Source organism: Poecile atricapillus, chromosome 17, assembly GCF_030490865.1.
Source record: "Poecile atricapillus isolate bPoeAtr1 chromosome 17, bPoeAtr1.hap1, whole genome shotgun sequence".
Taxonomy (NCBI): Eukaryota; Metazoa; Chordata; class Aves; order Passeriformes; family Paridae; genus Poecile; species Poecile atricapillus.
Genome location: NC_081265.1, coordinates 10,843,641 through 10,871,321, shown reverse-complemented (window position 1 = coordinate 10,871,321; position 27,681 = coordinate 10,843,641). Strand labels below are relative to the sequence as shown.

Here is a 27,681-nt window from a genome sequence, read left to right as displayed (position 1 = left end):
GGCAGGACACCTCACACCTCCCTCATGCTGCTCCGATCATCCAACACTGCTGAAATTACCCTGAGCCTGAGCTCCAGAGCTCCCAGTGCAGGTTCCCATCTGGCTGCTGACCCAGGCTTGGAGACAGACCCATTCTGCAGTGGCTTCCCTGCTCTTTCCATGTTCCTTTCAATAAAACCAGGAAATTTCACAGATAAATAAACACTGGAAATACTGAAGCAGCAAAGTCTTGTACTTTAAAGGTTAGGAAACACTACGATTCCCTTTTTGTGTAGATACCTTCCTCAAAGCAATGCAAATTCAGTGTAACCTCGCTTTCCATCACCCAGCAGGCAGCACAGGCAGGGTTACTTCCTTGACAGATACCAAATAATTTGTTTTATCCTCATCACCCAGCACAAGGCTGCATTCCTCATGGACTGCACAACTCCAGCTCTGCCTTGAGGAGTTAAAGCTCCCTCACAGACCTTCCCACAATGGCCCTCCTGACAGCAGGTTTGAGTGTATTTGGATTTTGACAGCTTCCTTGGGAGATGAAACACTATTATTCCAACTCAGATGGAAAATAGGAAAACTAATAGTTAAGGTTTATTTTGGATATTCAGTAAAAGAGAGTTTGAACCTCTCTTTTTTTAAAAACCACATGCAAACCAAACTTTATCTACCTTTCCAAGCAATATTTAATATATTTCGATGTATTTCAGGGACATGGTTTCATGGTGGATTTGGCAGTGTCAGGTTCACAGTTGGACTCGGTGATGTTAAAGGTGTCTCAGAAATGATTCTGTATCCCCAATCCTTCCTGGGGCTGGCCCAGATGATCCTCAGAGGTCCCTTCCCAGCCGAGCATTCCGTGATTCCCTCCAGAGCCGAGCCTGGGGTGCCAAGTCAGGCACACAGAGGGAAGCTCTCCTGGAAAAGCTCAGCTGGGACAGGTTAACCCCTTCACTCCCAGCTGCTGGGCAGCAGCACAGTTTTATGCTCTGAGGCAACATTTCCCTGCTGTTGCTGCCACAAACCCTCTTAACAAGCCTGGCCTCACTCTCTAAATGTTTTGCCACACCTGGAAGGAACGAGGCAGGGACCTTCAAAACAGCTTTTGTCACCACATATGCACAGTTCAACCCCAGAAGAGATTGAGTCCCATGCACAAAATGAGGCAAGACCTGCAGAAAACAGCGTGCAAGTGCTTTAGGACTAAAAATACACCCAAGAAGTGCCGTGTAATCTCAGGTCTGCCACTTCCCAGCTTCTCAGTGCTCATATCCAGCCTCAGTATTGCACTATTCAAACTACTCAAGACAAAAAGCAAAGTTAATTTTTCCCCTAGGAAGGGTTAAATCCACTTAAACAATGTGCAATAAAGACAGAGCAGTGCCCCAGTAACACTGAAGTTGTTTCTATTCCATACAATAAGCTCAGGAAGCAAAATTAAAATCTATCTGCATGGTCTGAGGTCACTCGGGCTAGGGATGGTTATTTTAAATCTGAATATTAAAAACATATGGTCCCCTGTGGAGGTTTCTAGCACAGCTGAACCTGCTGGTGCTCAGCCTTTCCCAGGGAATGCTGAACACCTCCAGAGCCCATCAAGCAGGACTGGAGCCATCTCCAAGGGGTCACAGCAGGCAGGGCTGGGGCTCCATAGGATGAAAACAGATATTGTTTAGACAAGATGATGAACATTTCTAAAAATTTAATCTTTAATCATTTCTAATTTACAAACTAATCCTAACAATGATGCAATGCATCCCTGCCCCACTGCTCTGAGGCTCATAACTCAAGCACAGCCCATACACAGTGCTAATTAGTTTGTGTTACAGCAAAAATGCTCTCAACAAACAGAAACGTGAAACGGCTTTTGCATTGTGCAATAGGCACGTAAATAATCTTCAGGAGAAGCCCTTTACTGTCCATATCCTGCCTGGGCTGGCTGCACCAGGAGCCTGGGGCTGAGCACTGCCCTGGGAGAAGGGAAACACGTTCCTGGGGCTCTTCCCAGCAAGTCTTTGCATGGCCACGAATGTTTTCACTCCCCTTACTGATGATACCAGGACAATTCTCTAGGTGTGTACAGAGCCAGGACAGGGCTCCAGTCTCGAGCACTTTGATGGCAGAGTCAGGGTAACAAAAATCTCACACCAGGCTGAGCCAAGTCCCATCCCCCTGGAGGATTTTGTGCCACCCACTGTGACCAGAGGTGACACTGCAACCTTGATTTGCTAAGCTATTGTAAACAAAAACATAATGCTACAATTGCTGCTCGGTTTCAGAAACTTGATTTTGACAAGAAATTCAAAATGTTACATAACCATATAATTAAAGGATTATTATGAGAGATAGTTTACTCAAAATGATCCATTCTGGTTAAGAACATCCTGACTGGGAACAGCATTCTCCTAACCAGGAAAAAGACATCAAGTGTCTGACTTTGCAGCTTATCTATGAACTTATTTATGCTCTGCTCTAAGCTTTAGAGAAGCCAGAAGCAAAAGAACCCATCCTCAACAGAGCAAAGCAAACGGACACTGACAAGGGAAAAACACCAAACAGGGCAAGTTTTGCAAGCTCCCAATATTTACCATCCATTCCAGAGTATTCCATTCTCATGCAAGCATGTCACAATGAGAAAACAACATCTCTATAAGGGTAAAACAAACAGCATTCACAATTTCTGAAAGCATTCTTCCACAATTATTGCACTAGATTAGATTGCCTCATCACCAGGGCCAGAGGCCATTTACACTATTTTCTTTCTTTTTTTTTTTTTTCATGGAACAGATGAAAGGATTACAGAAAGTTTTTCTGGGGCCAAATTTGGAGCTAATGATGGGAAAATTCTTTTGCTAATCCCCACTGCTAGCAGACTCCTGAGGCCGGAAAAAAAACAACATCTCCTGAAACAACATCTCCTGGTACCCTGCTTCTATTTTGCTCATCAGTGCAAAACGTCCTGCACAGGAGGTTTGCAAAGGCCCATCAGCTTTAAGCAGAGCCATAAAATCTGCAGGACAGGGCTACAGTGAAAACCTGAGGAAAGAAGCACGTGGGACCCCCATTAAAACCTGGATGCTGCCCAGTGGAAGCCAAGGATGGACCCAGACACATCCCACATCCCTCCGAGCTGCACCCTGCAGGGAATGGGCTTTTCCAGGATATCCCACAGGGATCCCAGCTGAGCACTGCCTGCTGGCTCCAGAGGATTCTCGGAGAGATGAGCAGAAGGATGTGGAGCTGAGGCAGGCTGCTCCATGGCCAGGGAGCTTTCCACGAGCACAGCCACCACCAAAGGCCGGGGATGCTCCAGGGATGCTCCAGCCCTGCTCCTCCTCCTCCCCTCCGCCCAGCAGCGCAGGAGGAGCAGGCACCACCCAGGCACCTCCCTCCCGACGGCAAAGTCTCATCGTTCGGCAGTCACTGAACAAACACAAAGGAACTCGCACGCAGCGGCTCTGAGGAGTAAACTCTGCATAATTAACACAGCCCTGGCTCCCGAGCATCTGCAAACGCACAGCTACACCAGCCGGCACTGCGGGAAAACAGCTCTGGAACCCCAGAGCCGGGGACAGAGAGCAAACACCTCCGGACAGCCTCGGAATGGGAAAAGCAGACCTGAGGAACGGCTCTGGAAAATCACTACCCAGCTCCCTAAAGCCTAATTCATTAATGCACATTATCAGCTACTTCTGAACTAAGCCAGGTTTTATTCTAACACCAGGACGAGCTGCAGAAGGTGGGAGCATCCCAGCAGGGCAGGGAAGTGGAAGTCAAGCTTCCCACAGAAAGGGGCGGTTTGATGGAAAATCTGACTCGAGGAAAAAGAAATGTTGAAGCAGCACTTAATGAAGATGAACTTCCCCTGCCTCCCCACAATACAGACGATGCCATTATCACTCAGCACTGGGAAGGAAAGGGATTCCAGGGAAGGGGAAATTACAGGGCAGTTATCCTCATCAACCTGAGCGTGCAGCAGTGACACGAGCTTGGCACAGCGCCTGAGCAAAGTCTGCTCATGGTTAAGGGCATGAAGTAAGATGTGCACAGGGAAAACAGCCCCTGGAAAATATTGCTAAGGACTCCAGCTTTTCCAGGGTGCCAGTGGCAACAAAATGTCTGACCTTATCCCCCCCATATCCGCCAAAAAAGCCCAAAAAAAAGGGATTGCATAAAGTCAGCGGAAACATGGGAGTTCCACTTGCCCGGCAGGGATGAAGCCAAGTGCTGAGTGATCTGCCCCCACATCTGTCAAGTCAGGCTCTTCTTTTTATTTCCCAACTCTTTTGGACAACTTCAGCCTCTCCTGATGCCGCTTCCCACACGGCTGGCAGGTCTCATCACCATGCTGCCTGTGGCTGTGGGACACAAGCAGAGCTCAGGCTCTGAGCTCTGAGCAGCCTCCTCAGCATCAGCACACACAATCCTCGCCTCTTGCTTGCCCAAGCACTCAGGAAAGTTTCCCTCTCTTGAGAAAGAGTTGTCTCTAGCACAAGGTAGAGCCCCCGTGGAAACAGGAATTTTGCTCAAGACTTTGTAACTGTCTGTGAGACAAACAACACCAGCGCTACTTGCATTATTTGTAAAAAGGAGGGTTAAACATACTCAGTTTCACAGATGGCCTCATTGCTAGAAGAAGTCTGGCAAAAATGCAATGGCACAAAACACAGAACCTTCAGGGTCCCCAAAACATAAGAATTTGGGGCACCATCCCCAACCTTCAACAGAGAAATGGGACACAGATTGTGTATTTTCCTGAGGAGAAACCAGGGAGTCCATAAACATGTTCATGCTTCCCACCTGTTTCCTATTTAGAGCAAAAAAAAGAGCAATTAATATGACTTTTTAAGCAATGATTAATAAAAAAACCTATGAGACCCCTAATTGAAAATGTCTTTCCACACATGAGGCTGAGGACCAAAATATGACAAGAGCACTGAGCCCAGCTGCACAAACCATTCCTTAACAACCTTAAGATTAATAAACAAGGACATATTCTAAGGATTTCCTCTCCCTCCCAGATCTAACTGTGGCAAACAGGAGAGCAATTCCACTTGGCCATTGGCTCCTCTGAAAGGAAATAGGTGCTCTCCTGGTTCAATATTGCACTTAATATGATCTACATTCACATCACAAATCCAATCATTTGGAGCAAGCAATGCAATGCTTCTCCTTTAATTGCTGCTCAAGACATTTCCATTCAGATCACCAGGAAAGACACAGAATGAGAATGCTCGAGTGAAGCCCTGCAACACACAAAAACTGTCATAAAATGGAAAAATGCAGAAGATGGAGCACAAAATCAATTCTGTGCTTTGGAGCAGTAATCACCAATCTCTTCATTCAAAAGTCAGGCTTGGGGAAACGCCCCAAGTGTTGGGCACAGCCCACAGGGAGTGGAGTGAGGCACAACAAAATCAGGGGATGAATGGGCACAATCTGCACTGGGTGCTTGAATATAAACCTTCAGTGTCAGCTGCTTGCTGTGTGGGCAGAAGGAGAAATTGTGTGAGGACAGAAGAAAACAAATCCCAGTCTTACATAAAAGTGAGGCAAATCTTGTCCTTACCGTTCTGCTCATCCAGCTCATTCCCAATTTCCTGCCCCATTTGTTTTTGCCTGGATATGATTGAAGAGAGAGCATCGAGTCCAGCATCTTGTTCTGCACCAGGAAAATATATTAAATTACTTTAGAAAGTTGCTGAAATAAATGCCAGGCTACATAAAATAGATAGAAGTGAAGAAAAAAAAAAATCTACTCTGCTCTGGGCTTAAAGGGCTAAAATGTATTAAGAAAAACACATTAACACAACATGAAAATTAATCTTTATGACAACAGCACTCTTGAAATAATGTGAATGATGGGTAAATAATTTCCCTGCTCTGGCTGGGTCATTTTGCTGAGGATCCAAAAAAAAAACAAAACCAAAAAAACACACAAAAAAAAAAATCCAAGAATTTCACATTCAGCTGTTACTCAATCAGAAATGCAGGGAACTTTCTGGCACACACACTGAGCTCCTGATTAGCCTTTTTAAATTTTCCAAGCAACTTTTAACATGAATAAAAGAAAACAGGTGATGCAAACACCAAAGAATTCAAAGAGATTTTTAAAGCTGCAAGAGGGAGAGGGGGTGAGAGCAGTCCAAGTGTGATCTGCTCCCACACTCCTGTGTGAAGAACCAGATCCCTGTGCCCTGCAGGCACCAGGGAGCCCCTCAGCCTCTCCCTGCCCAGAGCAGCCACGAGTGGCACAGGAGGAGCTGCAGAGGGTGCCCAGGGCACAGCAGGGATGCCCAGATGGGGTGGCCAGGACACCCTTCACTCCCAGAGCCCTCCAGCACCCCACTCAGCCTCAGTTCAATTACCTATAATGTAATCAAAAACGCAGCTGAGGTTCCTCCTGGACCATCCAGATTCTCCTCAGCTGCACACAAGTTGTTCCCATGCAGAGTGAAGCAGGCTTTATCTGATTTCATTCCATCACTTCCAATACTTGAATTGCCTGGAAATGACCTCATTAACCACCTGACCTCCTCAGGCTGAGGTTTCCCAACACTTCCAAAGTTGGAGGTTCCTGATGGGTGCAGAGGGCCAAAATCTAAAGACCTTTTTTGGATGAGCTAATTCTTCCCTCATTCCAATTCAACAAGACATTTAATGCACCCAGCAACACCCTTACACCCAGAGCAGTTATGTGATCACACTGCACACCAAAACCATGAACATGGGCAAAACCAGGACCTCCAAAATTTAATTTAAGAAGTTGCATCCAGCTAAGAACATTGCAAGCACAATGCTGCTCCTGCAAATACAGAAAGCAGCTGCCTGGAGCTGCTGCACTTGACATCTGTAGATGATAAATAATAAAACTTCAGCCAGGTTGGTGGGTTGAGGTTCAAAGGCTCCTCTCAGAGTCCCAGAGATGCTCAGAACAACCAGAAAGGCTCTTGTACCTTCAATGATCCTTCTCTGCTGCTGCCTGAGCTCATCAAAGCCAAGTCCTCTGGTCTCCTCTGATTCTTCCAAGAGCCAGGGGTTGGTGTTGCCTCGTTTGGTCCCTCCTGCCATGAGGCTGGACCTGAAAAAAGTTCCAGAGAGTGATTTCCAACCCCAACCCCCTGGCAGACAGCAGCACACAGGGCTGAGCACTCCACAGGGCTCTGTGCAATCCCAGGAGCAATCAGCCAAAAGCAATCCCCAATAACAAATCCAAGTGGTCAGGAAGGAGAGAATTCCTTCTACAGGGATACACAGACTGTATAATATATCCACAGATTGTATAATATATCCATATAAAAGGTTGTTTAGAAAAGGTTGTGTAGAACACACAACATTCCTGGGAATACATATTATTCCTGTATTTACTACGTGATCAGTGCACAAACTTATAAAAATACTGCTACAGCCTCAAACAGTAAAAGAATTCACTTGTTAACAGACATGCAAATCAGATGAGACTTTTAATTCCCTGCAATCCTGACCAAACCTAACTAGGAACATTCCTGAATTTCGAGAACTGTAGATGGACACAGCTCCCTTCCTGCATTTCTTAGTCTGGCATCAACCTGAACAAGAAGCCAGGAACACACACTCTTAAATGAAAGAGTAATTAAATAATGGGTTTTCTTTTCAAAGAATTATGACTTGAGATTGTTCACATTACAGACACTTCCCTGGTGAGCACAGAAAACAAGTTTTCCATGTCCAGGGCACATAAATCCAAGCAATAAAATGAAACCCCACTTAAATATTTCCTCAGTACCAGATTTTTGGTTTGTGCCTTTGAGCTCCTCACTGGTTTCTCCCACAAGACAAACCTCACGACAGACTGAGAGTGCCCTGAGCCCAGAACTGCAACCCAGGTTTGGGAGGAGGCATGGTAAGGTGCTTCCCCCACAGATGTTCACAAGTTGGAGTTTCTGCTTTCCTTTCTTTATGCTCTTTATTCCATTCCCATTTTACCTTTTCCCTGCTCTTTCCCAGAGCACTTCCACAAACAACCTAAGAACAGAGAGGGCTTTTAGGATCTCTCAAATTCTCAATGATTTTTAGTTACACCACAAGATAAATTTGAATGTTGCAGTTGTTTTGGTGTTTTGAATTGAGTTTTGATTGAGCTGCTCTGCAGAGATGCTGCCCGGTGCCCACAGCTGCTGGCCATCGCTCTGTGGCCAAAGCCCCGGGCCAGGAGGTCACTGTGCACAAGGACAGCGGGGCCAGGAGGGGTCAGGGCCCTGCTGGCCCTGGAGGTGTCCGAGCACAGCCCAGAGCTGGGCCCGGAGCTCCTGCAGGAATCCCGGGCAGCTGGGGACATCTCCTGGCCATGGGATGGAGCAGCACTGCTGGAAAATCAGCCACACACGAGAGCTCCTCAGCTCCTCTCCCTGGCCACTGCAACGTGGGCACTGCACTCCAGCTCAAGGTGAAGTCAGAATGAAAAATGGAAAGAAAAAACAACAAACTTTTTTTTTATAAAAGTGGCTAAAAAAGCACTTTTTATAAATCTCAGCATCTCCCTTAACCACCCCAGTGATGCTGAACACCAAAGCAGAGCCAGCCCTGCTGTGCCACGAGCAGCTGGGTGTCAAGGGCAACAGCAGAGAGGAGCTGGGACTCCTCTGCATTCCAGCCCTGCACCTCCATCCATCCATCCAATTCCCATGTACTTATCGAGGCTGGCAATCAGGTTTGATTAGACAAACTTACAGCAGGAATGCAGTTTTACACATCACCCAGTTTTCCTCTCTGCTTTGGGGGATTAAATATGCTCTTTTACCTCCCAGTCTCACAACTGGCAGCAGGTTTGTGAACATGACAGAAGCATTACACTGCTGAAGATGGAAACATCTCTGCAGCTTACCCAATTCAGTTCAATTAGAAGGACACAAAATCCAGGGTAACAACACCTGACAAAGTTGTTTAACTAAAGCAAAGGGAACATAAAGCTCTCTGCTTGTTAAAAAGAGCACAACTATTTCTGCCTGTTAAAAAACAGCCAAGGCAAGCAAATTTGAAATAATTTGGGGCTCTGTCTCTCTCCCTCCCACCAGTGCTGTGCCCTATTCTTGTAGGTTGGGTCATGACAAGTGGTCTGCTGGTTACAATAATCTTTGTGACATGTTTGGTAACTACCTTCCCACACAGCCCAGCAGAACTTCCTCCTGCCTCTGATCCTGCCCTGCCTCGCCTGGCTGGTGTGAAGATTAAAGCTTATCCAATTAGCCACCCACTGCCTCCGCCAAGTTAATCACACAAATCTTGGGAGCCTCACAGAGCACTGGAGTGTGGGGATGGCTTTTGATGATGGGAGCAGATTTAAGTAATTACAAGGCTCAGCAATGCACCCGAGTATAAAAGGTGATGGGGTTTAAAATCAGGGAGCTCTGGCACTGCCTAACAAGGGAGGGCTTGTTTTATTGTTTCACTGATAATTCTTAGAACACCTCCCAAGTAACTTAGATTACTCAACCAGCACTTACTTTAGGCCAAGGCCACACATCGAGGCTTAGGGCTTCACAAGACTGATCAGCAAGACTGAGTCTTAAACAAAACCTGGGTCATATGACAATTGGGTGGATGATCACTTCACATTCCCTGAACTACAGAGGGGCTCTTTGAAGCACCCAGGGCACCCCAGCCTGGCTTCACAGGTCACTCTCCACAGGGCTGCTGCTGCACTGGGGCATTCTCTCACTTACAGTGCTCACTCTGTATTTTTAGGAAGCTCCAAGCTAATAAATAAAACAAACATAATTTTAACATACAAAACAGAAATCATCTCTATCTCTCCAAAAACCCATGAGAGGCCACAGCAGCACAGACACTTCCAAACCCCCTCCAGGCACTGTCCCAGGTGGAGATTTCCCCACAAGAACCTCTCCTGATGGGCAGCCTCCAGCATTCCCTGCACCTGGCAGAGGACTTGCAGCCCCACCAGCACAAGAACTGCTATTCCCATGTTCCCAGAAATTCCATGTTGCTCTTGACACCATTTCCCTGTGGCTGGCTTCACTGGTCCCACTGCTTCAAGGACTGGGAGCTGCAGGTGCTGGCTGAGGAGGGTGTTGGGTGATCCTGACCACACAGCCAAAGGCACATCAGTCCTGGAAAGCCCCAGCCCACCCCTGGATCTGATCCTGGCACTCAGGTCTTCTCCTGGATGGACAATTCCCTCTTTTCCCACCCTTCCCATCCCACCCTTCCAGAACTGAGGCCAGCCCCATCCCAGTTCAGGAGGCTCCAGCAGGAGCTGGAAGGTAGGAAGGACACCAGCAAGGACTTTCAGAGGACCCTAAACAACTCCTGTTGATCTCATTTCCTAAAGAGCACTTGCCCCCCACAAACCACAGCCACATTCCCAAAAGCATTTGACACCTGAAGCCAGGCACTCATGGACTGAAGCCTGTTTGGCATCAGGCAAAATTCCTGTTTGGATCAAGGCTGAAATACCTTCCATCTGTCAGGAAAGTGTTCAACCAGGAAAAATGGTGACCCACACTGAAGAGGAAAAAAAATATAGACTCTTCCAAAATGTACCTGGGTAGCTCTTACGGAAGGTGCTTTGTGTCCCACAAACACCAGAAGTTGCCTTTATTTTTGAGGAATTCCAAGAGACATCGAGGAAGGCCAGTTAATTTATTGATTCTCTGGTGACTGACATGGGCTTCTCCAGCCTGAGACCTGGTCAGACAGGAGCAGGAATATTGCCATTCCTCTGTCTCCACAAATGTTTAAATACTCTGAAAGTTTGACACATAACATCCAGAAAACCAACATTCCTGGTTGCTTTTCCTACCCCTGCCTTTGGAATGGAGTGAAACCCTGGGAATTCTGCCCCATTAAAGCCCCTGCTCTGACAGCCTGCACAGATCTCTCCCAAGGAGAAAGGGGGCAGAAGATACTGAAATTGTTATTACAAGACAATTAAAGGAAATGTAACCGGCCCTGCTCAAGGGGAGGCAGGCAAACAGCACAACCTTTCCCTGGAAAATTCCAGTGGCACCTTAATTAAGGCCGGAAGGGGCAGGAATGCTGTCCCCAGCCACGGAGCGTCCTGCCCACAGTTGTCACTTGGGATCAACCCTGAGAGCATGAAAGCACAGCCCTGCACCCCAGAAACAGCTTCAGAGCAGCTTTCAAAGGATGTAAAACTCACTGAGTGCTGACCAAACGCAAAGCAGCTTAATTCCAGGGAAAACCTCCCAGCCCCAGGCCCTAGGACAATAAATATGTGATCAGTGGTGCAGGAAGGTTAATGAAAGGAAGGGCTGCTGGCAAGAACAGGACCTGGGCACCGTGGGCTGTCACATCAGGGCTGGATTAGATATGGAAAAGCAGCACAAGCCAGGCAAGTGTCACTGCTCAGCTTCATCAAACTCCAGGTGCTGATTTTTCTAATGCAGGGAAAAGCTGAGTGTCAGCTCCAGGCACATTCCAGGGTGGCTCTGCCACCTCCGGAATCCCAAAGCTGGGCCGGGACTCTGCAAGGATTTCAGAGGGACCCTGAGCCGGGAATGGCAGCTGAGCCCTGCAGACCCTGGGGGCTCCCTGCCTGAGACCAGCTCCTGCCAGGATCCTGCCAGGATCCTTCCAAGATCCCTCCAAAGTCCTTCCAAAGTCCTTCCAAGATCCCTCCAAGCCCCTTCCCTACAGACCCACACAGAGCCCAGGCTCAGGCAAGAGAGCAAAGTTGGATTTCCTGGCACAAAATCCAGGGCCTGAGCTGTCTCTGCCTGAGCCCCTGAAACCCAGAGCCACAGGGGAGACCATGGAAGAGCTGTGAATTCTCCAGACAGAATATTTGGCATAGTTTTATACATTTTTAATAAAAGAAGTTAAAAGAGAACTATAAAACATCAAGCCTTGCAACACTAGCAAATAAATACTCTGATGTTATCTTCTGCTGGAAAATACTGGATTCCTTGATTGTTTCTAATGGGGCTTGAAATTCTCATGGAATTTTGGTATTTTCCTCCTGTTTGCCTCAACACCTTCTGGCTGGGGCAACCCAAGGCTGAACCCCTGAAGCAGCACCTTGCCACCACAGCAGGGATGGCCACACCAGCCACACCAGCTCAGGGACTGCTCAGAGCAGGGGACACACAGGAGCTCTCCCACATCACAGCCCCACATTTTGCCTCCTGGCTGTTTTACGTGTTTTGGATGACTCAGTGATAGATTTAAGAGCCAACACAACAACAGGAGCTGCATTGAGCTCTGGAGAATCCAAACCTTGAACAATTGTTTGGGTTCAAGCCCCAGCCCGAAGGTTTATCACCTGCAGCAGGTGCTGCCCTGCTGTCTGGATACCTAAAGATGACAAACAAATCACAATCACATATGAGAGAATGGTTTGGCTTGGCAGGACCTTGCAGATCATCCTGCCACGGGCAGGGACACCTTCCACAACCCCAGGCTGCTCCAAGCCCCAGTGTCCAACCCGGCCTTGGGCACTGCCAGGGATCCAGGGGCAGCCCCAGCTGCTCTGGGCAACAAGGGCAGCCCAGCTTTGGGTGTAAAACACACCAGGGAACACAAGCACCAAAGCCAAACCCTTCACCACCTCACTGAAGAGACCCCCAGCAAACATAAATACACACAGGAATGCAGGAAACTCCCAGCTGAACTCTGAGTGCCACCAAAACCAGTGCCCAGGAGCTGCCAGGAATCTGCTGCCAGGGACACCAACACGTCCCTTCTGGGCAAATCCATCTCCTGCTGTTCCCTGCAGGGGTCAGCCAGCTCAGTTACCCCCTGAGATGCACCCAGAGCACAGACCCTCCTGGGATTTGGGGGGACAGTGCCGTACCTGCTCACGTCTGGCTCCGGGCCCTCGTTCCTGTAGGATGCCTCGAGCTGTTTGTGCCGTGTCAGGAGCTCGTCCACCAAATTCTGCCTCCTGTCTCCCTCCAGCTGCGTGCTGATGGCTCTGGGTTAAGGACCAAACTCAGAAACACCAAAAAGCTTTCATTTCATCGTATAAAATAACACTTGTTATACATTCTTAAAATAAATCAGGCTCCCTGATCATCAAAATTAACCATTTTAACTAAAAGAAAAAAAGAAGCTCCAAGATCTGAGAGGATTGGTCACGTTTTTGTGAATGAAACCTGCTGCTATTCTAAATGTGTTTCTGATCTTTACATATCTCAAACAAAAGGTTTCATACAGTGGCCATAGAATGATCTTTATGTCATCATCTCAAAGTAATTAGAGAACTGAAAGGACATTTACTGCCAAATTAGCATTAAGAATAGCATTTCCCCCTCCAAAATCCAACCAAAGTCATTCTTTGTTTATTTGTTGGTCTCCAACACTGACAATGTTACAGCACTGCACAGGGTAAACTCAGGGAAGGAGGAGATTTCTTAAAAGAGCTCCAAACTACACTGTCAGCACCAGGGCAGGGCCAGGCAGAACAGCCTTTCAGATCAGCAGGGGATTTCTCATCTCACTTCACTGCAGGCTCCTCACACAGACCAGGGGAGCAGCTCCCAGCCAAGGGATCAGAGAAAAAACAGAATTTTCCTTTGAGCATCTGTTTCCACTTGCAATCCATGAGCAGAGCACCCAACAGCCGCTGGGGAGCAGAGGAACAATTCCCACAGCACCTCTGAAGAGCTGTGGCTTCCACAGGGGAGCTCTGTGGGCTTTTCTTAATTAACCTTAGTGACATCCTGAGGGCCTTCTAACTCTCTCTTCTTCTGCTGAGTGGGTTCAGCAATGGCTGAACTGGTTTGTGTGTGTTTTCTGCCACAGCAGCAGCATCTGCCTGCTCAAGCTGCCACTGGGCAGGGCAGTTCCAGCCCTGGCCATCACACAGCACTCAGGGCTCAGGAGGGATCTCTGCTGTGCTAGGCTGAAATTAAACTTTCCTCCCTCAAACCAGACTGCTTCTGGATGCCTTCAGAGAGATGGACATGCCTGTGACTCCTTAACCTGGCTCTTCCTGCATATCCCAGTCTAGCCACAGGGTAACACTCCCAGCAAAAAACCTGAGATTTCCTCCCAAGGCGTATTTGCAGTTTGATATCAGTGTGAAGCTGCAGCCCTGCTGTTTCTCAAGTCAGACCAAGCCAGGATACCCCAGCCCTGCCACAGCCTGAACAAAGCTTCTCCTTCCTTTCAGCAAGGCCTGCCAAGAGACAATGCCAGGAGACAATGCCAGGAGACAATGCCAGGAGACAATGCCACCTGGTCAGTTTGGTGCTGGACAAGTGACCTTGCTCATACACCAGCAGTGCCTGCACAGCACAGACAGCACCAGGGCAGTTTTGAGGTGGCTCAGACATCTCAGACATCTCGTTCAGCTCCTCTCAGCCCATCCTGTTAAGGATGGGGACACAGAGGTGACCAGAGCCAGGTTCACTCCCTGGCTGCACCCCAGAGGTGCCCAGCCCTTCCTGCGCTGCAGCTGCCATGAACATAACAGCCAGCAGCACAGAGAAAGTTCTGGTGACAAAGTCTCCTGCAAAGGGAACGAGGGGAAACCCAGTGGCAGAGGAATGAGAGCACATTTTGCCCCAAGCCCAGAGGGGCAGGGCTGCTGTTTACAGATACATCTGGCGTGTTGACACTGCCCGCAGCAGCAGCTCCCTCAGCTGCTCAATCTTCTCCCTGAGGCTCTGCAGCGAGGACCTGATGGCCACATTGACCTGGGGGAACACAGAGGTTGTCACTGGCCTGCTCTGTTTGAGCTGCATGACATTTCATGCTGCTTCATGACAATATATTTAACTTTTACTGCACAGGTGTGAAGGGCTCTGCAAGCCCAGAGAGCCAGGAGTCACTCCAGGCTGCTTACAAAACAGTGCAACAGCTCCACAAACACAATTCTAAAGCATTAATGCTGATGAATATGGAAAGCTGTCTTTCAACTCTTTATAAACACACTTCTTTATATAAGCAAAACATTTCAGCACATTTCAATATTTTCCAGATAAATTTCCAGCTCTTTCCTCTGATCTTCAATAAAAGTACAGGCACCAGCTTCTTTTGCCATTGGGTTTCTTTCCCAGCTATCTGGATCAGAGAGAAGGTTACTACAGGTTGACACACTCCCTGCACTGAACTGCTCCAGACTTGAAACTTAACACCCTAAAGAAATTCAGATTGCTCCACTTCCCTCTCAGCAGCACCCAGGACTCCCAATCCTTTCTCACCACTGACCTGCCCAAGATCCAGATGTGTCTGTTCTCAGTAAAAATGTAATTCAGTCATTCTTCCCTCCTGCAAACAAACCCCAAGCTTGCAGGAACCCTCCTGCTTTCTCCCCACCCCTTCCCAACTCTAACTCACATTATCCTCTGAGTTTGTCCTCCTCAGATGTTCTCTTCATACCAGTTATGCAGAAAAAACACTCTAACTGCAATTAACAATGCAAGTCATCCTAATTAAAACTTGCTGTGCCTCTTGCTTGCAACGGGCAGTGACCCCAGCTCCCATGGGGAGCAGAGAGGGACAGCTGCTCACTCTCAGTCCTGCTGCCTTGGGGACACGGGGACAGCAGCAGCTCTGCAGGGCCAGCAGAGAAGATTGAACCTTGTTTGCTCCCAAACACCACCAGGTGCAACAGAGAGCACCCAGGCTGAGGCAGCCAAAATCCTCCTCTGGAGCAAGGCAGCCCCACACCCCCAGGCAGCAGATCCAAAGCAGGATGGGGGCTCAGAGGTTTGGGGAATGCTGAAGCCTCTGCGTGGCCCCCAGCTCTGCAATCAGGTAATTAAAGGGCCTTTCATTTGTTCTCAGCTCCAGGTGGAGAATGCTGCATATGACTGACCCAGAACAGCAACAGAGCACAAAGGTGACACGGCCAAAAAGCCACCAAATGCAGCCACCTGGCCAGAAACTGCAGTGGGAGAACAAAAGATTTTGCCTCAGTTTACAGAAAACTAAGAAAAAAGGAAAGTAGAAAGAAAAGAAACCACTGGAAGTTTTATGATCAGCTCAGTGGAGCAGAGTTCACAGATGGTAAGTGCTGGATTAAAATCTTTCTTCACAGTTTATTTTTCCATTTTAGATTTTATGCTCTATTTTTGGCTCAGCAACAAGCAAGAAGTTTGTCAGCCATGCTAATCGCAAAATACTATAAAAATAAAAACCTGTTTACATTCTTCCTAAAAGGCCAATATTGTACAAAGACATTTTCCTGCATTACAGCACTCAGGAGACACAGGACACGCGACTGCTCAGCCGTGGATTTCTCAACAGGCATTTCTGTTATGAAAACACCTCTCTCGTTGTTGGAAACTTGTTTAGAGTAGAATCAAACACTGCTAAATATTCCTCTTTACCTGTTAATGGATTAAAGGAAGCTGGAAAACACAGGGCATGGAACAAATGATTTTATGGAGAAGTCAGTCACCTGTGCAATGTTTCCATAAAACACAACCTCGGGGAGTTCCAGCCCCAGAAAGGCTCCAAACAACACCAACCCCACGTTTCCTTGGGTTTGGACTCCTCAGAGGTGGCACTGATGGCAACAGAGGACTTTGCCCTCTATAAAAACAGATTAAGCAGCAATCTTTTTATTGGTCTTCTGTTGCTGAGGTGTATCTGTACAACTCTGATACTTCACCATCCTGAAAGCAGGAATTCAATCTGCACCTCCAAACACTTCAAAGTCAGAGAAAATATCAGCCTCAAATCCCACTTATTTGGGGTTTCAGAAACCCCTTCTCAACTCCTGCTGAACTGAGGCAGCCATCCAGCAGCACTGACTATTGTGCACAGCCTGCACACTTTTCCTCAGAATTTCTCCCAACTAAACATCTCAAAAATGACATTTGACTTGAACACCTCTCAGCAAAGTGAGTGGCCCAGCAGATCCAGTGATCAGGCATTGCAGTACAGCCCTGAAACAGAGAGGGGGGAGATAAAGCACTGGGGATTCAATTATGCCAATTATTAAAAACTACCAACTCAAGGGCTTACAGCAATTTTCATCTGAACACAGCCAAGGGAGCAGGTAATGACTCAAAGCTGCTCCTGAAGGAAAGGATGAGGCCTGGAGCCCCAGGGAAAGCAGCATCCTGAAAACCTTTATTTTATTATATTTCTTAAACAGGAAGTGTGAAAACATGGAGAACACAACATTCCTGGGTAAGCTCCAACTGCTGCTTCTCATTCCTATTTAACTCTGGGCTTGTATTTTGTTAGAAATGCAGCTAAAACAAAATTCCTATTCTCTCTGATCTGCAGCCACTGCAGAAGGCAGGAGCCAGCCCTGGGGGAGGAACATCTGCTCCCTGTTCACAGAGAGAGGGCACAGAGCAGCTGCTGAGCATCCCAACATCCCTAAGCCTCTGGGACAGCTCCATCCCAGCATCCCAACATCCCTGAGCCCCTGGGACACCTCCATCCCAGCATCCCTGAGCCTCTGGGACACCTCCATCCCAGCATCCCTGAGCCTCTGGGACAGCTCCATCCCAGCATCCCTGAGCCCCTGGGACAGCTCCATCCCAGCATCCCAACATCCCTGAACCTCTGGGACACCTCCATCCCAACATCCCTGAGCCCCTGGGACACCTCCATCCCAGCATCCCTGAGCCTCTGGGACAGCTCCATCCCAACATCCCTGAGCCTGTGGGACAGCTCCATCCCAGCATCCCAACATCCCTGAGCCTCTGGGACAGCTCCATCCCAGCATCCCTGAGCCCCTGGGACAGCTCCATCCCAACATCCCTGAGCCTCTGGGACAGCTCCATCCCAGCATCCCTGAGCCCCTGGGACAGCTCCATCCCAACATCCCTGAGCCTCTGGGACAGCTCCATCCCAGCATCCCTGAGCCCCTGGGACAGCTCCATCCCAGCATCCCAACATCCCTGAGCCCCTGGAGCAGCTCCATGCCGGCAGGGGCAGCCCGGAGCAGCAGCAGGGTGTGCCCAGCCCCTCCACAGCTCTCTGTTAATCCAGCATCGCTGCACTCAGAGATTCGCTGCTGCTAAACCCAAAGGACCTTCCAGACCCGGGGCAGCCACTGCTCATTCCCAGACGGAATGCAGTCTTCCAAATCTTTCCCAACGTTCTGGTTCCCTTTACAGACACCTCCAGGGACAGAGCCCGGCGTGGGGTTCCTGCCGTGGAGCACAACCTTCCCCTGCCTGACAGGCACACAGCCCGGCCCCGGGGCGCCGCTGCCTCGGCCCCGAACCCCGGGAATTCCGCCCTCCCCGAACCCCGGGAATCCCGCACTCCCCGAACCCCGGGAATCCCGAACTCCCCGAACCCCGGGAATCCCGCACTCCCGGAACCCCGGGAATCCCGCACCCCCCGAACCCCGGGAATCCCGCACCCCCCGAACCCCGGGAATCCCGCACTCCCGGAACCCCGGGAATCCCGCACTCCCGGAACCCCGCCGAAGCGCTCCCTGCCGGGGCACCTTGGCCGAGCTCTCCCCGCTCCGCTGGCAGCGGTTCCGCTCCTGGATCCTCTCGGCGATGTCCTGGGCGAGCTGGCGAGCGGCGGCGAGCAGCGGGAGCCTGCGGGAACGGCAGCGGCTGAGCCCGGGGCCCCGGGAGGGAGCCGGGATGGGCTGGGATCGGATGGGACCCGCCGGGATGAGCCAGGATAAGCCGGGATGGGCTGGGCTGGGATGGGCCGGGACCCGCCGGGATCGGATGGGACCCGCCGAGATAAGCTGGGATGGGATGGGATCCGCCGGGATGAGCCGGGATGGGATGGGACCCGCCGGGATGAGCCGGGATGGGATGGGATCGGATGGGATCGGATGGGACCCGCCGGGATGGGCTGGGATCGGATGGGACCCGCCGGGATGAGCCAGGATGAGCCGGGATGGGTTGGGCTGGGATGGGCCGGGACCCGCCGGGATCGGCTGGGATCGGATGGGACCCGCCGGGATAAGCTGGGATGGGATGGGCTGGGACCCGCAGGGATCGGATGGGATCCGCCGGGATAAGCTGGGATAGGCCGGTATAAGCCTAGGGAAAAGGCCCGGGAGGAGAAGGCACAACACCCCCAAAAAACACACCCACAAAGCCTGGGATGGGCACAGGGAAAGGACCCCGGGAAGGGAAGGCACAGCAGCCCCAAAACACACGCACACCGGGATGGGATTTGGGAAAGCGCACAACCCCCCACGGGCACAGCCCGGCCCCGCTCCCGCCCGTGCCGGGCCCCGGAGGCTCCGGACGCTCCGCAGCCCCGGCACGGCCCGGCCCGGCCCGGCCCCGACCCGCAGCCCCGGCCCGGCGCTCACCAGGGGTCCGGAGCCATCGCGGCCCCGGAACCTTCCCGGCGCTTCCGCCGGATCCGCCCGGACACACCGCGCGCAGGCGCCGTGAGGGGACGGGGGGGAGAGGGAGAGGGGAGAGGGAGAAGGAGAGGGGAGAGGGAGAGGGGAGAGGGAAAAGAGGTACCGGGGTACGGCCCCAGGGGTGCAGCGGTGCTGGGTGCCCGGTGCTGCGTGCCCGGTGCTGCGGGGAGCAGAGGCGACGGCGCGGCGGTGGTGCGGGGCAAGGGACAGAGGGGAGAGGTTCAGGGGACAGAGGGGAGAGGTTCAGGGGACAGAGGGGAGAGGTTCAGGGGACAGAGGGCAGGTGTGTGGGGTGCAGGTACAGAGGTGCAGATGTTCAGGGTTTACAGAGGGGCAGAGGTTCAGTGCACTGAGGGTCGGGTACAGAGGTTTGTAGTACAAGGTGCAGAGATACAGATGCGCAGGGTGTGGAGGTGCAGATATTTGGGGTACAGATGTGTGCAGATGTGCACAGCACAGAACCAGAGCTGTCCCCACCCCTCTCTCCTGCCAAATAAACCCAAAACAGCGGTGGCACCGGTTCCCTTCTCCAAATCTCCAGCCGCTGCCCTCCCTGCCCACTCCGATGTCCCCGCCCGGTCCCGGGTGACACTGCCGGTGCTGGCACTGTCGCTGTTTGGCTGCGGTGGGCGCAGCCCCTCGCTCCCGCAGCAGCTCCGTCCCTTCCCACCCCTGACCCGCCAGGATTTGGCCTCTCCCTTTGTTTTGGGGTGCGATCGGTGACGCAAATCGGGCACAAAGCTGAGGAGCAGCCTCGGGGCGCTGCCAGCGATGCTTTATCGCCCTCGTGACGCGGGGCTGCTGTGGCACCGCTGGGGCGGGTTGATAACGATAGTGATGACGATAGTGATAAGGACGATGACAGCAATAGTGATAACGATATTGAGTTCCATAGCGAGCGCATCCTCGTCAGCACGTTCCCATTCCCGGGGGCTGAGACCCCACTGTGCTCCCATGTTCTGAGCAGCCGATCCCCGCTGTTCCCCCGTTCCCGGGGCCGATCCCCGCTGTTCCCCCGTTCCCGGGGCCGATCCCCGCTGTTCCCCCGTTCCCGGGGCCGATCCCCGCTGTTCCCCCGTTCCCGGGGCCGATCCCCGCTGTTTCCCCGTTCCCGGGGCCGATCCCCGCTCCTGCCCAGGGGCACCTAGTGCCAGCAGTGCCCTGAGGGGCTCGGAGCTCCCCGCTGGCCCCGGCAGCCCCCGGGGTGGGCTCTGTCCCCTGGCCCGGCTCTCCGCACACCCGGAGATGCTCCCGCAGCCGCGCCCATCAAACATTCATGGCCCTCGGCTGCTGCTCAGCCGGAGCCCCACGGCCTCTACATATTTCATATTTCGCCATTAAAAACGCATGAAGCGACAGGTCCTCTCGCCCTGTCCCAAATTCGCTTCCATCTCCGTCTCCGGAGCGTCTGTCGGAGGTTTCAGAGCCTGAAGGCAGGGAGGCAGGTCAGGAACAACCTGCAGCTGCTCTTATCACAACGGAAACAATTCGATTTTAAAGGCAAATAAAAATCTTTTAAAATGTTAGGATGCCAATAAAAGTGCCTGCTAAGCGCTGTGAGCTCTGCGGCAGCACCGCGGGCCCGGGCCGATGTCCTGGGAGCCTCTCCCAGCTGTTCCAAGCATCGGTCCCAACCATTCCCCGGGGGCAGACTGGGAACGCCGGGGCAGCCGGGGGTCGCTTCTCTCCGCGGGCCCGGTGTCCCCTGTCCCCGGTTCCCGGCCCTGCTGCTCACAGCTCCTGTGCCCGGTTCCCCGGGCCCCCCCAGCGGGAAGCGGAGCCAGCCCCGCTCGCCGGGCCGGGCTTTCCCCGCTCCGGACAGGGCCGTGGCCGGAGCCCCCAGCCCCTCCTGCCCCGGGCGCTGCGGAGGGAGCGAGCCCCAGAGCGGGAGCACGAAGGTGATCCTCGGGAAGAGGAAGGTTTCATTTACTGCTCGCCTTGCTGTTCCATGGTAGCTCAGCCCACGGGCTGTCGGCAACCCCCCGGCCGCGCTGGGCGCGGAACCGGGGCAGGAAGGGGCGATGCGGGCGCGGAGCTGCTCCACCCCTCGCTGTATTTACCCCAAATAAACGCCTCGCCTTAAAAGCGCGGCCAGGCGGCGGGGCCGGAGGGGAGCCGGCAGGGGCGGCCGAGCTGGCAAATGCTGCAGCTGCGGCTCAGCCCGCCCCGCTGCCCCGGGGCCGCCGCCTGCCCCATGGCCGAGCCGGCCGCGGGCGAGGACACGGGCACCGGGCGAGGTGAGTGCGCCGAGCGGGACCCGCCCGTGCCGGGACACGGCCGGCGGAGCGCAGGGGCTGCGCCACACCCCAATTCCTGCCCCGAGCCCCCCCCGGCTCGTCCGGGGCCGGGCGGAGCCGGAGCCTCCATTCAGAACCCGGGGCCGGGGCACCGGCGCTCGGGTGGGCTCGGGCTGATGCTCCGTGGTACCCGGGCAGGGCAGCACCCTGCGGAGAGGACGGGGTGAATCTGGGGAGCAAACAGCCCCTGATTCACCCCCGATGTCGTCCCAGCCTGGTTTCCGTGGCCGGGAGCCCCGTGACTGTGCTGGGCTCGGGCTGTGTCCGGGACAGGGAGTCGGCCCGAGCCACCGGATCCAAGAGCTGCTGCCCTGAACCAGCCTGAGCCCGAGCCGCTGCTCCTGCTGGCCTTGGGCAAGCGCCAGGCTGAGCTGGAGAGCGAGAGCCGGAGCCAGCCCGGCCGTCAGGACCCTCCCGATGTGCCACCACGTGCGGTCCCCCCGTTGTCCCCTTGGCTCAGGGCGAATCCATCCTTGACCCCCCAGCAGCTGAGCGCAGCCACGATAAAAACATCCGAGAGTTAATGAGGGCGCTAATTGACTTTATCCCTGGCCGCTAATCAGTGCCCAGCTCCGTGCCCCGCGCAGGGCTCGGATCGAGCTCTCCGCAGCCCCGGGAACGCCGCTCCCGTCTCTCCAGGAGGAGCTCGGACTCTGCGCTTGCCAGCGCCGGGCTGGCGGCTGCCCGAGCCCTGCGCGGGGCTGTGAGCTGTTGGAGGGGTGAAAAGCCCCTCACGGTGTGAGAAGAAAGCCTGACACCCAGCTGGGACCTGGCCCCACGCTTCTCCAGGGCCCTGAGCTGATGGGAGAGGGCAGAGCCCGAAACCCTTCCCTGTGCAGGGCAGAGCAAAGAAATGCAGGACGTGGCTGTGAGACTTGAGAGCGCCCTCAGCCCGGGTGAAACGCTGTTGGCGGGGCGCTGAGAGGTGTTCAATAAAAGCTCTTTGTCCTACAGAGGTGCTCGGCTCATCCCCAATCACCATCGTGGTCACGTCCGAGGCTGACACCTGGGACATCGACACCTCCTCCCTGGGCCTGGGCTGCGGGCCCTTCGTGGACTGGGACAAGATGCCGGAGCCGGAGCAGCCGGCGCAGATCCCGCAGGACGTCCTGGGCAGGCCCCCGAAGGAGCTGAAGAGGCTGGCGAGGGAAGGCTGCTGGGGCTGGAGCCACGCGGGCCGGGCCCGGCTCTACCCCCGGCTCATCCAGCAGGTCTCCTGCCGCCTCGTCACCCCCGACGCGCTCGTCTACAGGGACGTGGCCGCCCGGCTCTTCGGGAAGCCCAGCGTGAGCTCCCACCCCCTGCCCGAGTTCCTGGAGGGCTGCCCCGTGCCCACCTACTGCCTCAGCCCGCGGGGGGTCACCGCCCTGAAGAAGATCCTCATCTGCGTGGGCGCCCTGTTCCCCGACATCACCCACAGCCCCCTCCTGCCAGCCCTGGCCGCGCTGCTGCTGCACTACAGCGAGGACGAGGCCCAGTGCTTCGAGAGCGTCTCGCGCCTCATCGCCAGCAACGCTCCCCACGCCGCCTACATCGACCAGTCCTTCCTGGCCCACCAGGCCTCCTGCATGACCTTCGGGGACCTGGCCAGCAAGCACTGCCCGGCAGCTCACAAGCTCATCGCTGGTGCCGCCGAGAACGTCCTCGAGGTCTACTCGGAGTGGCTGTCGTGGCTCTTCCCCGGGCTGCCCTTCGGCTACGCCGTGCGCGTGCTGGACGTGTTCCTGCTGGAGGGCCAGAAGGTCCTGTACCGCATCGCCCTGGCCCTGCTCAGGCACTTCAGGCTCTCGGTGGCCCCGGCCGGGCTGCAGGGCTCTGACATCAAGGCAGAGCTGCAGGCTTTTGCCAGGAACATCGCCGAGCACGTAACTGTGGACAAACTCCTGGAGAGAGCCTTTGGCATCCGCCTCTTCTCCCGCAAGGAGATCTGGCTTCTCCAGATGGCCAACAGGAAGGCCTTGGTGGAGAGGGGCATCACCGTGGTGCAGAGAAGGTGAGGAGAGCTCTGTGTTCCCCGGCTCTGAGTGCTGAGCAGGTAAAACGTGAGCTCCTGTGGAGAACAGCCGGGGGCAGCTGCAGGCACCTCCTGGAGCCGGGGCTGTGCTGGGCCCTCCCAGCCCCTGGGGGACCCTGCCAGGGGCCACGGCACGGCTGGAGCTGGGGATGCTGGCAGAGAGCTCACGGTGCAAAGAGCAGGACAGATCCTGGTGCAGGGGCCGTGCCCCGAAAAGCAGAGGGGCCCCACAGCCCGGCCTGATGTCCCTCCCCGCAGGCCATCCTTCCACCTGGCTGTGGACATGCAGAACTTCAGCTCCAGCACCGTCACGGCGCAGGAGATGCGCCTCGTCTGGTCCTGGATCCCCGAGCGCTTCTCGCTCTTCCCCCCGCTGCTGCTCTTCTCCACCTCCGAGGACGGCTGCAGCCTGCAGAGGTGAAGCCTCACCTGCCCGGCGGGGTCGGGCGTGCGGGGGAAACCTGGGCAGGGCTCGGTGCTGGAGAAAAGAGCAACACGAATGCCCTGGGGAACCTCTGGGGCTGCTGGAGACCCTTCTGGGCTCGATTCAGGCTCCTGACTGTGGCTTAGGGGAGAGGGCAGAGGCTGGGCCAGGTGGCCACCAACACCTGGGCACCGCCCGGGGCACAGGGAGCCCTGTGGATGTGCCAGGCTGGGATGTCCCTGTGTGCCACATGGTGCCAGGCACGCTGTGAGCGGCCAGGGACAGCCGGCACACCCTGCCCAGGGCTCCAGCTCCCCCCGACCCCCCCCTTGTCCATCTCTGCAGGTTCTACACGTGCTGTGAGGGCTACGAACCCACGGTGCTGCTCATCAAAACCACCGAGGGGGAGGTGAGCGTCTCCCAGGCAGGGCTGGGGAAGGGAGCAGGGTGGGTGACCCCACAGGCTCCTCTTGGAGCACCCACGGGCTGTGTGGTCCCTGTCCTGCCCACCCCGGGTCTGTCCCAGCTCCCAGGAGAGAACAAACTGCACCTCTGGCACTGGGGCACAGCTCAGCCGGGGGTGCTGGGGAAACAGGAGTGGGTGAGGGGGAGAGAGGCCACGAGTGAGACTTTAATTGCAGGGCACCAGGGATGGGCAGTGCAGGATGGGGCTGGCACAGCAGGATTGGGCTCTGATTCCCCAGGGGATGGGGCAGAGCCCCTGCCCTGCAGAGCCCGGGACGATGCCCGGCGCTGCCGGGGCTGGCTCTGCTCCCGGCCATCCCCTGACGGCTCCCTGCGCTCTCTCCCAAGGTGTGTGGGGCGTTTCTCTCCTCCGACTGGAGCGAAAGGAAGAAGAGCGGAGCCACATCGGGCTTTTTTGGGACAGGGGAGTGCTTTGTGTTCACTGTAAGTCACGGTTTATGCCCGGCTCTGTCCCTTCACTGCTGCCCTGCCAGGACACCCTGTCCCTTCCGTGCCCCAGGCCCAGCTGGACGCAGCCCTCGGCCCCAGCCCCCCGAGCAGCAGCAGCAGCAGCACCTTCCCCCAGCGGTGGCCAGGTGCCGCAGGGCCAGGCCCGGGCTCACAGCTGTGTCCCGCTGCCCAGGTGCGCCCCGAGGCAGAGAGGTACGAGTGGGTGCTCATCAAGAAGCCGGAGCTGGCCAAGGCCGTGCCGCGCTCCCGGCAGCGCTCGCCTTCCCCCGCTCCCGAATCGCCGCTCGGCTCCTCCCGGGACAGCCCCAGCCCCAAGCACCTCGCCGTGCCCTCGCCGCAGAGGAGAGCCCGCCTGTCCCCGTTCCTGGCCATCAGACACTTCCTCCTGCCCTCCAAAACTGCCTCCATGTTCATGGCCGGCTCCCGGGACGGGATCGTCATCGGTAAGGGGGGTCGAGATCGGTGAAAGGGATCGCTATCGGTACGGGGGATCGATACCGGGATTGATATCACTAAAAGGATCGATATCGATAAGGGGGGTCGAGATCGGCAAAAGGGATCGATATCGATAAGGGGGGGTCGCTATCAGTAAAAGGGATCGATATCGATTAGGGGGTCGCTATCGGTAAAAGGGATTGATATCGATAAGGGGGTCGCTATCAGTAAAAGGGATCGATATCGATAAGGGGGTCGCTATCAGTAAAAGGGATCGATATCGATAAGGGGGGGTCGCTATCGGTAAAAGGGATCGATATCGATAAGGGGGTCGCTATCAGTAAAAGGGATCGATATCGATAAGGGGGGGTCGCTATCAGTAAAAGGGATCGATATCGATAAGGGGGGGTCGCTATCAGTAAAAGGGATCGATATCGATTAGGGGGGTCGCTATCGGTAACTCCCCGGGGTGGCACCCACCGCCCGCCGCTGCCTCGCTGGGAAGGGCCCGCTCCGGGTTAAACCCCGAGTGTTCCCCGAAGAGCTCCCGGCTCTGTCGGGTTCAAGTCCGGGAGGCGAGGGCAGCTCCCCTTCCTCCAGTGCAGGGAGCTCCTGCCGAGAACCCCCGGGGGAGTCCAGGAGGCGAGGGCAGTTCCCCTTCCTCCAGTGCAGGGAGCTCCTGCCGAGAGCCCCCGGGGGAGCCCCAGGGCCCCAAACCCCGGCGAGGCTCGCGGCCCGGGGCTGGCGCGTCCCTTCTCGGCCCTTCCCTCGCTCCGGGCGGGGAGAGGAGCCGGGGCTGGGCTCGGCCCGAGGAAGGGCCCCGAGGCTCGGGCTCGGACTGCGGGCAGGGTCTCGGTGTCCCGGGGCCGGGGGGACCGGCAGAGGAGCCGCAGTGGGTCAGGAAGGCCCGCAGGAACAGCCCGAGCCCCTTCCAGCCCCGGCAGCGGGCTCAGGACGGGACAAGGGCCGGGAGCGAGGGGCGGGCGCGGCCCCGCCGGGGCCTGGGGGAGCCGGGCCCGACCCTGCGCTGCTCCCGCAGGCGGAGGGGGAGGCCAAGCCCTGTCCCTGGACGCCAGCCTGCTCTGGGGACACACGGAGCGCTGCGAGACCTTCGACAACCCCCCGCTGTGCCGGGAGCACTTCCAGGTGCAGCTCTTGGAAGTGTGGGGCTTTCGGAGCGCGTAGTTCCCTGCGGAGCCCCCGAGCGCCCCACGGGCACGGGGACCCCTCCCCGCGCTGGCCGCCCCCGGCCGGGCTGTGGCCGCCCGGGCAGCCCCGCTCTCCATCGGGCCCTGGGCGGCCGGAGCGGGCCGGGCCCGCTCGGAGCGGCCTCGCGGTGCTGTGGGGAGAGGCCGAGGCCGTGCCGGGGCCGGGACTGCGGCCGCTGCCCCCGGGGACATCGCAGCGCCCGTCCCAGCTCGGGCCCGGCCCTCCCCACCCGCTCTGTCCCAGTTTGGGGTGCTGGAGGGCAGGGCAGCCGCTCTGCAGTTTCTCCCACCTCCCTGGCCTGTCTGCAGCGCGGGGCTCGGCAAACCGGGGTCGGCACGAGCAGGTCTTGTGGGAGTTCTGAGCCCAGGCCAAACCAAACACCGAGCTCCAGAGCTCACCAGAAACGCCCTCAGATCCGCTTCCCCCAGGCCAGCACAGCCCTTCAAGCCATCCACGGAGTTGTGCAGCCCCCGTGGGTACCCAGGACTGCCTGGGATCCACCAGCACCGGGAGAGACTCCTCTTGTCCCCAGCTGGAAGTGCTGCCGCTGATGGCAAAGCCCTACCTGGAGTTTGTGGGGTGCAGCGACAGCCCCGAGGGGACCCCATGTTTGAGGCTGAGCCCTTTGCTCTGTCCCCAGCCCAGGGCTGACTTGGGGCTGTAGGGCTGGACATGGAGATTCCCCAATGGGATCATCAGGATGAGCCATTTTAACTTGGGATGGGAAGGTTTGGTGTCGCCCTGTCAGACATGGGAGGGCTGGAGGGCACAGGGACCCCTCTGGCTGCTGCAGGAGAACCTCTGCCACCCCAAACACACTTTCCTGTATGGAAAAGGAAGGGCTCGGAGCCTCCACAGGGTACCCAGGGACAGCAGGAATGGGGTGTCTGGGCCAGAATCGCCAGGAGGGGAATCAGCAGGAATGAGAAATACCTGGGGAAAGGGAATTGTGGCAGTGGGAAGTGTGACCCCCCAACTCATTGACCACCACCTCAAATGGAGCTTACCCAGCTCCAAGGAGGGGAGACATCTTGTGACAGATCAGGATACACCCAGAAAACAGGGCTTGGATGCCAATTAATAAAAAGTAAACATT

The 27,681-nt window shown here is 55.0% G+C and overlaps 2 protein-coding genes across 3 annotated transcripts in view; one reads left to right on the top strand and one right to left on the bottom strand.

Annotated features, from left to right (window-relative positions):
- The window catches only part of STX8 (syntaxin 8), an 86,567-nt gene extending 67,295 nt beyond the window's left edge, over nucleotides 1–19,272 (bottom strand). The window contains exons 1-6 of the mRNA XM_058852139.1: nucleotides 19,214–19,272; nucleotides 18,377–18,476; nucleotides 14,557–14,651; nucleotides 12,806–12,916; nucleotides 6,951–7,075; nucleotides 5,564–5,656 (exon numbers count right to left, since the gene is read on the bottom strand). Of these exons, the coding sequence (XP_058708122.1) occupies nucleotides 5,564–5,656; nucleotides 6,951–7,075; nucleotides 12,806–12,916; nucleotides 14,557–14,651; nucleotides 18,377–18,476; nucleotides 19,214–19,230 (541 nt within the window). The 5' untranslated portion in view covers nucleotides 19,231–19,272. The remainder of the gene's footprint in view (nucleotides 1–5,563; nucleotides 5,657–6,950; nucleotides 7,076–12,805; nucleotides 12,917–14,556; nucleotides 14,652–18,376; nucleotides 18,477–19,213) is intronic.
- A 2,070-nt stretch (nucleotides 19,273–21,342) lies between these two features.
- LOC131585730 (TBC1 domain family member 24-like) lies at nucleotides 21,343–26,581 on the top strand. Of its 2 annotated transcripts, none has more exons than XM_058852128.1 (7): nucleotides 21,343–21,507; nucleotides 22,522–23,560; nucleotides 23,840–23,998; nucleotides 24,351–24,414; nucleotides 24,819–24,914; nucleotides 25,114–25,384; nucleotides 26,416–26,581. In XM_058852128.1, exons 1-7 carry the CDS (start codon nucleotides 21,411–21,413, stop codon nucleotides 26,559–26,561), a joined length of 1,872 nt encoding a protein of 623 aa, XP_058708111.1. In that variant the 5' UTR covers nucleotides 21,343–21,410; the 3' UTR covers nucleotides 26,562–26,581. The 2 variants fall into 2 exon arrangements, with proteins under 2 accessions (XP_058708111.1, XP_058708112.1); XM_058852129.1 differs by having other exon boundaries at nucleotides 21,351–21,507; nucleotides 21,781–23,560.
- Nucleotides 26,582–27,681: the final 1,100 nt, after the last annotated feature.

Excerpts from the sequence above, each read along its gene's own strand:
- LOC131585730 (XM_058852128.1), top strand. The coding sequence starts at position 21,411 with ATGCTGCAGCTGCGGCTCAGCCCGCCCCGCTGCCCCGGGGCCGCCGCC. Across the intron at positions 24,915-25,113 it reads GGGAGTGCTTTGTGTTCACT|GTGCGCCCCGAGGCAGAGAG; the intron begins GTAAGTCACGGT and ends CCCGCTGCCCAG. Across the intron at positions 25,385-26,415 it reads CCGGGACGGGATCGTCATCG|GCGGAGGGGGAGGCCAAGCC; the intron begins GTAAGGGGGGTC and ends CTGCTCCCGCAG.